Below are 13,916 nucleotides of genomic sequence, written 5' to 3'. Positions count from 1 at the left end.
TTATACAACAGTTTTGGAATTAAACTACTTGTTGGCAAATAGGTGATCACAGTTTTCTTTCTACTATCTTCAATCATATATATATATTTTCTTGAAACTCAGATATATTTTAAATTTACGTATCTATTCAAATGATGATTGAAATTATTTCAGCAAAGAGCTATGCAAGTACTCTTTGGTAAATATTGATATAACATCATAAATATTTATGTCCATGTTTGGACAGAATATACTATTCTCATTAGGGGATGTTTTCATTCAAACTTCTCTGTGTGTTCTCTAGAGCATATTTATAGAAAAGTTGAGGATGCCTAAAAGTTGAATATGGCTTCATTAAAATAAAAAGTTAAATTTCCCAGACAATCTATAGAACATCACGTAGTATCACTTAGTGTCCTAGGCTTACTATTCTTGTGATCAAATACCATGACCAAAACAACTTGAGGAGGATAGGGTTTATTTCACACACAGTTCCATATAATAGTTGATCATCAAAAGCAGTTAGGGCAAGAACCTGGAGGCAGGAGCTGATGCAGAGGACATGGGGGTGGTGATGCTTATTAGGTTGCTCAATGTGGCTTGATCAGCCTACTTTCTTATAGAATCCAGGACCATCAGCCCAGGATGGCACCATCCACAATGGGCTGGGTCCTCCCCCATCAATACTAATTAAGAAATGTCTTATATCTAGATCTTGTGAAGGTATTTTCTCAATGGAAGTTCCCTCCTTTCAGATGTCACTAGCTTTTAGTCAAGTTGACATCACACTGGTAAAAGGGTGAAAGCACCAAAGCCAGTGAGACTTGATGTACACAGACTGAGCGTTTTTAATCTAATAATGAAGTCACATGCATATTATTAAAGCATCAGTAGAGGGCAATGGTAGAAGTCGTGTGTAACAGACATGCCACGGTAGAACAGTGTCCAGTACACCTGTATCCACAGCTACTCTGTCTACTTCTATTGTGGTCCTGAGTAAATTTAGGAAGAGAACTGACTCATGAGTTCACAGTCACCATATGAAGAGTTTCAATCCACTCACTATACACAATGTCAGGGAGATGTGACCCATATTTTTTTCATGTATTTTTCTCTAGCGCTTTCCTTTTCTTTTTTACTTACCCTCTAGGTAACAAGAAACCTCTAGCTTCTACAATATATAATCTCTGGCCCATATAAGAAGTGTATTATTTAAGTTAGAAACAGTGGGGTTTCCTAGCAGGCCCCCTTATCTATCAGTGTCAGCATCTGGGGAAGGACAGGACAGGAAAGGAAATGGAAACAGGGCAGATAATTCCAGCCCACACATCCTCCAGAAGTTATGTCAGGTACCAGGCCCTTTTGAAAAGGAAAGCAGAAATGTATTCAGATCACTGAATCAACCCTCCATTTATCTAGAGCTGGGGATTGTCAGACAGTGTTTGCTATTGGCTTATAGACATTTCTTGACCTCTTTTCATGAAATTAAATCATCTTCACAGCTGAAGAAAAACATGCACACATATTCTATCTATCTATCTATCTATCTATCTATCTATCTATCTATCTACTATAAATTCATCCATCCATCCATCCATCCACCCACCCACCCATCCATCCATCCATCTATCTATCTATTTGAGATTGTTTGAAAAGCATTAATTCACAAATGGCCAGACACAAATACATAAAACTCCTTCATTTACTTCACTTGTTTTGATGACGGGCGTTTTGTTCTTGTGTGTTTGTTTCTTTTGAGCAAAGGTGACTATGTAGTAAGGGTCTAGAATACTGAACAAACTTAAATAATATTCCTGAAAACGCTGAGCAGTATCCATTACACTGGATGAATTGGCACCTTGCCCGGGTCTGTGTACAGAGCAGAGCACCCTGTCATTGCCTGAGACTCTCCCCACTTCTGGGGAATTACTCTTGGCTGATAAAAAGTCACTGCACTGGAGAGTTGCATCACTTTGTCTCCAAACAAAGCAAGGTTTGGGGTTAATTGAAGGGCATCGGGAACTGTGTGTAAATGACTATCCTCTTTGCACCAGTAGCATGAGCCTTGGGCTGATTCGTGATCCTTACTGCCCTGTGTGATCTGGCTGAGGGTGTGCTCCAGCTCTGAGAGCAGCTTAGTCTATTCCTTTTCTTGGCAATCTTCTCCAGGCTTCACATGCTGAATCCTTACCTTCAATAGACCACATATTGTGAATCTTTGTGTTAGAGGGGGCTCCAGGGACCCTGACCTTAAACTGCAGTATAAATGACAATTATACAGTAACATCTGCAGTTGTTATAAAACAGGGGTCAATATAGGTAGCATCACAAATGGTTCAAATGAATACAATGCTAGATAGAGTTGAAGCAGCCAGTTCATCTGAAGTCCTCCATACCCTGAGATTGAGCTTGACCACATATGAACTGAACACCTTGATGCAGACACTTTTGCCTGAGCCTGAATTAGTCAATAAGATTAAATTGCACACAACCCTTATCAATTCTCTACAATTGAGATGTTACTTTCTAACAGCCAAATGTAGGGTAGGGGAACAATAAATGTGTGATCATTCTTATTGCCCTGATTGGCATCATTATTTCACCATGATTACAACTTTAAAACTCTACCGAATAAACAGTACACCAAGTTAATAGGGACTGCTTTCCTTAAAGATGCAGAAACAGGGATCATTCAAGCAAAGATTGAAGGGCAAGTAAGCATGATGCTTAAAATTCCAGTGCTGACAAGGACTTCAGGGATAATCCACAATTCTTGAATCTCCTCTCCAAAATGTACTGTGGAGAAAATTGAGGTCCAGAGAGGTTAAGTGGCTTCCTCAGAGTACCATGCTTATTATTCACAAAAATGTCTGAGGCATGAATAAATCTGTTTGTGTACAGTAAAAAAAAAATTAAGTAGGTAGCTTAGAGGAAGGGAACAGAGAAGCACATTCTTGGGCTCCATTGTGTTCTCCCAGCTGCGTCGCTATTCCCTGCTCACGTGTGATGCCTGCATTTACTGTTCACCCTAGATTGACAGAGAAGGTACATTTCCCAGCCTTCCTTGTAACTATTACAGAACACAGCACTAAGTTACAGCCAGTGAAATCTGACTGAGAATGGATGCTCACGCAGATAGATCTCTGCTCACTCTCCCAGGCTACTCTGTAAAAGGTGGGGTGAGGATGAGGGTTACTGTCAACTAAAACTCATGGTGTTCCCAAATGGCAACATGAAACAGAGCCCCGCAAAGCCTGCCCTGATGTCAGGCATGAAGACATGAGTCTTACATATGTTCAGTGAGTGAGGGGGAAAGATTGTCTGTTGATGGGAGTCTACCCGACTTGGTGAGCATATTGTGGAATAGGTGAAAGTACAGCTAGGCTCTGTATGAAGCACACCTATTCAAAAGCAAATACTCCAAGAAGCTACAAAGGGAGGGAATGAAAGTGTTTGAACAGACTGGTAGACACAACAGTGCTTGGCAGAAATCCTGACTGGTGAGCAAGATGTAAGACACTAGCAGATAAGAAAGAGAAGCTTCTTGGGTTTGAGGCTATTAGCCAACGTCTTCATCAGACTCTCTATCATGTAATGAAGCACAAGGAAACTCATCAACCAAACACTGTGTGAGAATTTGAAACAACAACATATGAACATATGTTTATATGACCCTGACTCACATTGTATTCACTCCCCTCTTCAGTCAGGAAATACTCATTGAAAACTTGCTATCACTCAGACATGAGACTAAAATACATATTGTTAAGATAAAAAACATAAATACTTCAGGCTCTGATGATCTATGCTGGGGCTGCTCAGGTCTTCTGATTGGCAGCCACAGATAGCCATGATTGCATGCTAACTATATGCAAATGAGCAGGCAGAGCTGTGTATAATACAACCTTATGATCAACATGCCTTAATTCGTTGACCCTTGAAAGGATGTAATCAAATCATTCTGCTTCTAGAAAACTATCATTTTAAGAACATGTAGTGAAGAAAGACAAATGGGGAGATGATGCTTTGGAGTCATGATTTCTCAGAGCTATGGGGGAGGTCAGGCTCTCCCAACTCAATAAATACAAAACATAATTTAAAAAATTAATCAGTGTGACTATCTCTTTGGAATAATTATTCTAAATTATTAATTAGTTAATCATTCTTTAGATTCTAGAGCTTTCCAGCTGAGGGTAGTTATATCAGAGTGTTATGACCCATTAGAGTATATGTTATAAATTGACTTAATTCATTTTTAAATTTAATCTCATATTAATAAAAGGAGGCAATTTAAACCCAAGAATCACAACAGATTCTTTAGGCATGGTCAACAAGGGTTTAAACATGAGAAAGCCTGATCTGACCTAGTCTGGTGATCAGATGGCCAAACACCCTAATGGTCGTGCTGGAACTCTCATCCAATAACTGATGAAGTGGATGCAGAGATCCTCAGCCAGGCCCCAGGTGGAGCTCCAGGAGTCCAATTGTCGAGAAAGAGGAGGTACTGTAAGAGTGTGAATTGTTGAGACCAAGATTGGAAAAGCACAGGGACAAATAGCCAAATAAATGGAAGCACATGAATTATGAACCAAAGGCTGTGGAGCCCCCAGCTGGAGCAGGCCCTCAGGATAAGTGAGACAATTGAATAGCTTGAACTGTTTGGGAGGCACCCAGGCAGTGAGACTCAGACCTATCCTTAGTGCATAAGCTGGCTGTTTGGAACCTTGGGCTTACACAGGAACACTTTGCTCAGCCTGGAAGGAGGGGATTGGACCTGCCTGTACTGAATCCACCAGGTTGAATTGAATCCCCAGGGGAGTCTTGACCCTGGAGGAGATGGGAATGGAGAGGAGGGGATGGGAGAAGGTGGGGTGGGAGTGGGGAGGACAGGGGAATCCATGGCTGATGTGTAAAATTAAAACGCAAATATAATAGATAAAAAAGGAGAAAAAAATGAAAAAAAAACCTAAAAAGATGAATTTCCTAGAATATCATAAATCTTCTAGATGCAATGAAATAATAACCATCAATTCATGAACCAGAAATCTGGCATATTCAAAATATGTGATAACTGGGGTAGCAGCGAAGGTGTGCAGTATTGGCAGTAAGCCATGCAGAATGAAAGAATACCATGCTGGGTGGAGGGAGGCATTGCTCTATGTAGTATAGGATATATAAATTTGTGACCATGAAGAATGTCTCTAGACATTGTCAAATACCTCAGGAGAAAAAAATCAAAACTGCCCTGTTTGGAAACAGCTGGCTTAAACGTTGACACAAGTTGGGAATCAATTCCTAATCATGGATACACAGGAAAAGAAATTAACACCTGCTGTAGCTTCTGATAATGTTTTCTGCTCATAGTGACTGTGGAGTGAGAGAGACCAGACATTAGAAGTCATAATGAGGCCAGTGGTGAGAGAACACTCATATTTCTGTTTTTTCTGCTTATCCTCAGTGTTGTGAGAAAGTCCAGGAATTCTTTTCTTTTGGAAACCAAGGGTCATGAGTGCCCATTTTGAGCTATTTCCCCAAGGATGAGGAGGAGTGATTTGAAGTTTTCCTCTGTACTCTTCTGGACCTGTCCAGTGGGATTCCACCACAGGCTGTGGCAGCAAATGTGGTTACTCAGTTCTCTGAGAAGCTGTGTTGTTCTAGTTTTATGAAAGAGTTTTTCCCCTAAAACAAATGTCATCATTGAGGCAACAATGAATGTGAAGATAGAGGTTTGAATCTCTTACAATAGCACAAAGCAGGAGACAGAGACATAGAATGGCAGACTCTTACTACATCAGAGAATGACTGGTCTTCAACAGGCACAGCTGATTAACAGTGTGCCAGGACATCTGCCACCATTTCTAGGTGGAAAGGTGCCCTGTAAATGATATAACACCGATGCTGGATTCTCAAGTCACTGATGAAAAACAGGTTTAATTTCTGTAATGTAAAGCAGCTTTTGGGTGTTTCTCTTTATATATTGAAGTATGTCTGCTTGAAGTCATAGTGAACAATCCACATGTAGCCACTTCATGGCATATGTACATGGGAATATTTCTGTGGTGACAGTGGAGATTTGCTTCAAACACATCATATCCACTCAGAGTAAGAATAGGAGTGACTGTATCCCAATCTCCACTCAAGGCTTTCAAAGACTTCACTGCTGATGCCTCTCTTGACTGGTGCAATGAGGTCCGTGTGGGCAGAAGGGGTCCTCCAACTGGCAGTAGTTGTTTACTCTGTTCCAGCCCCTGGCATCAGGTCTCTCTGGAAGTATGACCTCATAATGAGGTTTCTCTGGCAACAATTCCACAGAATACTTAGGATTTTAGCAAGGATCCACAAAACTAGATCAACACCAATACTCTAGCAATATGGTGTAGACCCTGACCCTGCTGGAGTTTCCTGACCACTGAGAAATTCACTGAAGAGTAGAGGAGAGGAACACCATTCCACATGTGCTGGCTCAGCACTGATGCTCATCCAAAATCAAGACATGACAGGAAACTGAGACAAAGGAACTGAATGGGAGATTAGAGAGCATACAGACTACAAGGGCTGGTGTGTAAAGAAGAACAGTCCAGAGTCTGGACTTGCCTGTTCACCCTAGTCCTGAGATTTCCACAGAGTTGGAGAGTGGACATTTTCAAGTGTTTCTTTCAGAGCATTTCTGAGAAGTCTATCTCATACCTCAGTAATATGAACTTTAGAAAGACAAAGTAGGAAATGACAAAATGCCTCAGTAGGTTCAGGTGCCTGCCACCAAGTCTGAGGACCTGAGTTCTATCCCTATCCCAAATGGCAGAGGAAGAGAACTGTCTTCCCAGGGTTGTCTTCTGACCTTCTCATGTGTTCATGCACAAACACTGCTCCCCGCCATACACACACACACACACACACACACACACACACACACACACACACACTGTAAATAAATGTACCTTAAATGAAGGTAAAGTAAGAATGACACATATGGTGTGTCAGGAGGTTAGAATATTCATGTCAGTGGTGAGATGCTGCCTGGTATCTTAATGCAGTGAGTAAGCACACTGAGAGAAATAAAGCACAGAATGATTGCCACGTGAGGCATGAGTACTGATCAGAAAGAAAAGCTATAGCTCTGAGAAACCCCTCAGGGCCACCAGCCAAGCTTCCTTTCAATGATAGGCTACAAAGCAAATGACTGATGTGAGGATGGAGGATTCAATTATTTTTGTACATGAAGAAGATCAAGTCAAGAGAGGGCTGGCTACAAAGGGATGTACTTGAATGTGGGAGCAGCCAGTGTATGGGGGACAAAGAGGCAGCTTGACACCAGCAGAAAAGGTAGAATATCCAAGGTGGTAAGAGAGATGAGTAAGAAGCCAGCCACGTGAAGGAGGCCATGATAATTGAGTAGAGGGAGCAACAGCTAGCCCTTCCCAGCCTCACAGAGAGGCTGCAGAGAAGCCATCTTTATTGGCATCCCCTTGACTTTGACATTTTTTTTCCCTTTCAGATTTGGTGTCCTCCATGGTCTCAGATCTCTCTTTTTATAGTCTCTGATTTGGTTGTGGGTCTTTTGTTTGTTTGTTTGTTTGTTTGTTTGTTTTATGTCTTTGGAGAGGAGAGGGAGAAAACTGATAACCTAAGGTGTATAATTCAATCTCGGTTCTCTCTAGCAGAAAATAATCTTTGTATAAAGTAACTGAAATCACAGAAGTTATAAATATCCTGTTCCAACAGGAGCGCTGAATACCCAATATGGCCGGTTCAGTTAATGCAGGCTAGAGACACAAAATGCAAACAAGCCTAGATACTTACAATGAAGTTGGAATATCTCAGCCACTTCCTGTAATGATCCCATGTTAGAATGGCAATATTGGGCAAGAGTAATATATGGTACACTACTGTATCTTTATTTTTTCATTGAGATTAACAGATAATAATGAACTACCTAAGACTTAATATTGCATTTGATTTTCACACGCGTGCGTGCGCATGCGCGCGCGCACGCGCGCACACACACACACACATACACACATTTTCTCTCCCTTTTTCACGTGTGTGTGTGTGTGTGTGTGTGTGTGTGTGTGTGTGTACGCATGTAGATTTGCCATGTGATTCCCGAGAGCAAATTCAGGATTTGGGTTCAGCAGCAAGTGTCTTTATGGACTAAGCCATCCTCAGGCTTCTCAGATGACCCATTCATAAGAACAATGCAGCCCTTTGTTTGCCAGTGTTTATTCCATTATTATTTTTTCACCCTTGGAAGTAGTCATTTAAATAAAAATAAAATATTCATGGGATTCAACAAGACCTGTTTCCTGGGGACACAGGAGAAACAAATAGTGTTGAAAAGACTTGTTAGCTTTATCTCTAGTAACACTAAGTAAACAACAGGCCACAGTCCTGCAGACACAGACATGTGACAGGAGAGCTGCACTGCTTGGGGGGCACTCTAGCGGGTAGAGGGTGGCTCCCGTTATCAGAGCTATGGTTTGAAAACCACCATCAAGATGTCGCTATCTCTCCCAGTCTGTGTGAGCAGACGGAGGACATTCCACGTGGTGAGACTGACATGCTTCTGAGTTATCTCTGCTGTAGACAACCTACATGTGACCCTGTCAAAGGTAGTCCTGGAAAAGGAAGTGACGCCTGGGAAGGCAATTAGTCTCCTTGCCCTTGCAACATGCTATTCTCAGCTTAATAGTAACTACATGCCTGGAGCTCTCTACATTTATTATGATGTGATTCTTACGAATAATTGTGATTTTTATCCCAACTTCCCCATTAATGTTATCAAAACATTCACTTTGTAGGTGTTTGTGGCAAGTGCACACATACAACTTAAATCATTCATGAGGAACTTACAAATGTGATGCCCTTTATTCCTTCATTAGTTATTTTTCACTTTGCTGTGATGAAATACCAAACAAGACGAAATTTAAGTGAGAAAGGCTTCGTTCTGTCATGGATCATGGCAGGGAAGCCTTGGCAGCAGGACCAGGAGGCCTGGTTATGCTGCATCCATCGTCAAAAAGCAGAAAGGGAACAGAAAGTCAAGTTGGCTTTTGAAGCCCCACCTCATCCCTACCCTCCAGCCCAATGCTAAGACTGTCTTTCTCCATCAGGGAGCCACCTCTAAAGATCCCACAATGTTCCCAAACAGTATCATCAGCTGAGGACAAGTATCCAGACACACAAGCCTGTGGAAGACACTCCACATTCAAACCATAGCAACCCCATATATCTTGTTATGGGTTTTCCAAAAAATAAGGTCATTCTCTTCCATAACACTTACAATCATAATTACAAAAATCAAGGGATTAATATTTGTATATTTATAGGACATTAAGATTCTGTCTTATCTCCTGATGTTCAAATTTTTGGGTTGTCTCAAAAGTGTCACTTGTAGCATGAAAAAGAGTGTGTTTTAAGAATCAGTTTGGAGTAAGTATCAAACTTCATAGACATATTTATGTGTTCTCTTTTTAGATGAAGCAACTCTTTATTCAGATACACATACATCACATGACTGTAATATGTGAAAGTTTGCAGCCAGATTTTTGTAAGATGTTTATCTGGGCTTGAGTGATGTTTCTGTATTATGAGATTGGTTATAATTTTTGGTAAGTTGTCATGGAAACCCTGCTGCTTCCTCAGTACAAAAAAAAAATCATAGAAACTTGGCCCATTACTACTGAAATCATGATATACTGATGAGTTATAGGTTCATAGTAGGGTGTTTCACTGTCAAGGGCAAGTTTTCCATGTGCAATTAATAGCCATTATCTTTAAAAGTGTCATGATAATATCAATATTCTGGTTGTCTTCAAATACAATTAATAAATTTATCACCCAAGGATCATGTTTATGTCATGGAGTTTTCAGTGTGAAGGTTGCTAAATCCTAATTTTCTATTAGATATTTCCTTCAATATTTTAGTTGGCCTTTTTGCCTCATTTTTATTATTTTAATGCTAACATATGCTCACAAATTCTTATCTGATTCAATGTTCAATAATCTGCTACTTCTACCATCTCCTGGCAACCAATTTTTCCATTTCTTCAGGGAGCCCACTGCCAGATGGTTTCTGTGTCCTGTTCAGATCATCTCTGAACACCTCCTCCCTTTCTAAAACTGGCTCCTTCAATCTGATCCGACATCATCCTTTCTCCATCCTAGAGTCATCACCTCTCTAAGAAACACTGGCTTCCCACAGCAGGAACTTCTGTTTGTAAACTGTGCTCACTTTCCTGGAATTTAATGATTCTAGGACCTCAAAACTCCAAGAGCTAGGAAAGGAAGAAACAAATAAACACCACATTTGTTTGCTTCATGCTTCTTTGCACACCTACTATGTGCTGGTGCTATATATAGGGTGGGTGTAATATTCATATGTGTGCAGATGCACAGTTCTGTGAGAGTCTATTCTTTCATGAATGTGTATGCATGTAAAGACAGGGGACCACTGCAAGCACAATTCACCTTTTATTTTTAATTGGAGGCAGAGTCTCTACTGGTCTGGAATTCATTGAGTAAGCTAGACTTTCTAGGCAATAAGCCAAGGCCCAGGGATCCATCCACCTGATCCACTTCTCTGCCATTGAGATTATAAGTGCTACATACCACCACCATGCTTATCACATTGGTCCTGTGATTGAATGCAGGTCTAACTAAGCCATCTCCCCAACTCACAGCCCATGTTTCACAGATGAGAAGCTAGATACTGTGTTATACCATGAGAGAAGAAATGAACATATTATATATTGAATGGTCTATATTTCATAAGATTATTTATAGTAATTTTTTAGGTTCTGTTTAAATTCTTGTTTTAAACTGTTGCTTGGTTTTCATTAAAAATTAAATTATATATATATGAATATAACATGACTTATTATATGTATATACATTGCAGAATAGCTTCAAGCTACATAATCTGTGCACTATCTAAAACATTTACTATGATTCTGTGGATAGAACATTTAAAATCTGTTTTCAGCAATTTTAAAGTACACAGGACAGTCTCTTAGAGTTATTCCCACTGTCTAACTGAATTGTGCATACTTTGGCCAAGGTCTTTCCAATCTTTTCTGCATCTTTCAAGCCTTCTGTAGCTATTATTTTCTCTGCTACTTTGAATTAATCATTTGATCTACATATAAGTGACATCCTTCAGTCTCTGTATTTCTGGGACTGTTTTGTTTAACTTAAGAGGGTACCTGCAGCATGCTGATCATTCTGATTGCTTATTAATAAACTCACATTTTAACAATCAGTCAGTTCAGCTAAGGTTGTACACTAGACTTCAGTGAGCAGGCAATTCGTGTCCAACACAATAAAACAATTACAAAGATGTATCTGTCAACATCACTTAAAAAGCAAAAGATACACACAACTGTGGAACAACGGCTGTGCTTCACCTCCTTTGAAAGATTTTGGTTATTCTTACCTGGATAGCACATGGTTAAGGTAATTTGTGGCTATTTTGTCAATGAAGAAATTGATAATGACTAATAAGCCTAGTGCTGGATGAGAAGTCCAGGGATAGGGATAGCAATATTAGCTGATTATGGAATTTCTTATTTTAAGACATTGGAAAACGAAAGATGGATCTGATATTAAGCTTGAGTTCTATCGTTTTGGAATGTTCAAAAGCACAAGAATTCTAGACGAAAAGGATTAACTTCTGTCCAGTAACTCCTTAGAGCCTGGTACAGTAGGGTACTTCTAAAATTGTTTCAAGCCCATTTTCCAAACTATGCACAACCCGGGGATTCTCTCACAGTCTGCAGGAAGCCTGGGAACACCAGTAGAGGAGTTATATGTATCTCTCCTCTTTTCCCTTCCAGAAGACCCTGCCTGGCACACTTTCCTAAGAGACTAGAGGGAGAAAAGAAGCTCCAGTGATTAGATCTGCACTAAAATAAACAGTCAAGCACAAGAATGTCAAGCTCAATCTCCAAGTGGCAACAGAACCAAGTTTCATTTTTAGAGGTTAATATTTTCTCTTCAGTTTATGTGGTCTTTTCCCAGTGCATTCATAGTTACATAATGATAAACAGAGGAGGAAAGGGTGTTTCATCAGAATATGAGAGCTAGATGCATCAAGCTAAACAATCAATACCCGCTCTAACTAGAGATGCTTCCAGGACTCAAGGGATGTCCCTTGCACTGTTATCTGATGAAAAGAAAGTCAGGATGACATCCAGGAAGTGAACAGACCACTTGCAGGAGGAAATGGCTAATTAGAAATTAAAGGAGGTGGTGTTTCACATCAGGTAAGGCAGCTAAGAGTCCTGGGGCCTGACCACTGGGGAAATGAACCCCTGTTCACCCTGATCAACAACTTTACATGCATCTGTCTTCAGTTCCTTGAGGTGGAAAATGAAAACTTATGGAAAACAAATTGCACTTACCTGGATGAGAGACAGATCCTCAAGCTGTAATCTGAAGAGATAGTTTCTGCAAAACACAAACAGAGAGCATGTTACCTTGAATAGATCCCAAAAGTCAAAGTCTAAGCATCATGAGAATGATGGGTAAAAACAGGTAGTGATGTAGGGGACAAAACATCACCCTGCTGCTAATATGGGACACAGCTCTCTGAAACAGAGAATAGGGTCATCTGACTCCTCAAGAGATGTGCATTTGAGACTGGTGAGAGAGCTGTGAACTGTGCAGTGTGTATTCCAGGAAGAGATGCACACTCCCATTGCCTGCTAGGGTTGGTGTGACTCAGGAAGAGGACATGGGCACTTGACTCTGAAAATAAGTTTAACTTAAAGAAGATGAAACACAACCCTTCCTCTCGGGTCTATTCTTTCCTCTCACTTGGTTTTATTCTTAGACCCTGACTCTAGTTTGTGTCCCAGCATCTGTCTTGCTGGTTGGGTTCAGCTTGGAGGCACACATTTACCAGGTTTCACAAGGAAACTGATACTGTCAATAGCTCAATCAGGTTTGCTGCTCATAGGTGATACAGAAATCAGAGACAAGAAAACTACCAGTTTCAATAAGGAATGTGCAAAGGACACAGCAGAGCACAGACAAAGGAACTATAAATTTGAGGTACAGTAGACTCTGGAATGTAGCTTTTGGGCCTCTATCACAAGAGGTGGTCTGCCTCAGGATGAAATCATGAGAGCCTCTACAGCATCAGGAAGAGGAGGCACTGTGGCAGTAGAAATGCCTTGAGAAGAGGAGATAGTCATTCCAAGTATACTGCAGTACCTCAGGAGAAAAGAGAACACAATAGAAAAGTGCACCTTAAGATACAAAAAAGGTCAGGGGGCTTCAGAGAAATCAAAGAGCAAAGATGAGTAATAATAGCTTGCTTTATGGTTACTTCTATGGCATGTTGAGAAAAACAATCTCAGCAGCAGTAAGAAACAAATGTAGGTAACATTCACTGCTGGGGAGGGAAGGGTGCCATGTAGACACAAGCTATCAAAAATAGACATGCCGGGCAGTAGTGGTACACACCTTTAATCCCAGCACTTAGGAGGCAGAGACAGGTGGATCTCTATGAGTTCAAGGCCAGCCTGGTCTACAGAGCGAGTTCCAGGATAGGCTCCAAAGCTACACAGAGAAACCCTGTCTCAAAAAACCAAAAATAAATAAAGAAAGAAAGAGAGAAATAGACACACTGCTCTGCTCAGGAATGAAGACAAGTGCCAGCCAAAGCAGGTCAAGGCTATAGCTTTGAGAAGACCATCCCTGCACCTGTAGATAGAGACAGATGGGGAGCAGGGACTGGGGCTGCTGTCATGAGTGTTATACATCAGTCACTGAGTACTGACAAGTTTTTCAAATGGTTTCTGAAAACTGTTCTTCAAATCACAATAGTAGCCTGTTTGCTATGTGCTTTTATCTCTTCAACTTTTCTCTTAATATACTATGGAAACTTGGCTAGCTTGTGTCCCTATATGCAACATGAAACTTGGAACGTTTTTTGA

At 40.6% G+C, this 13,916-nt stretch overlaps 1 protein-coding gene across 1 annotated transcript in view; it reads right to left on the bottom strand.

Moving 5' to 3' along the window:
• Sema5a (semaphorin 5A) overlaps nt 1–13,916 on the bottom strand; it is a 472,079-nt gene that overhangs the window by 209,129 nt on the left and 249,034 nt on the right. Inside the window, 1 exon segment of the mRNA XM_036206837.1 lies at nt 12,378–12,423. Coding sequence (XP_036062730.1) covers nt 12,378–12,423 — 46 coding nt within the window.

This window comes from Onychomys torridus, chromosome 15 (assembly GCF_903995425.1).
Source record: "Onychomys torridus chromosome 15, mOncTor1.1, whole genome shotgun sequence".
Taxonomy (NCBI): domain Eukaryota; kingdom Metazoa; phylum Chordata; class Mammalia; order Rodentia; family Cricetidae; genus Onychomys; species Onychomys torridus.
The sequence above is the reverse complement of the archived record's forward strand: the minus strand, read 5'-3'. Positions and strand labels throughout refer to the sequence as shown.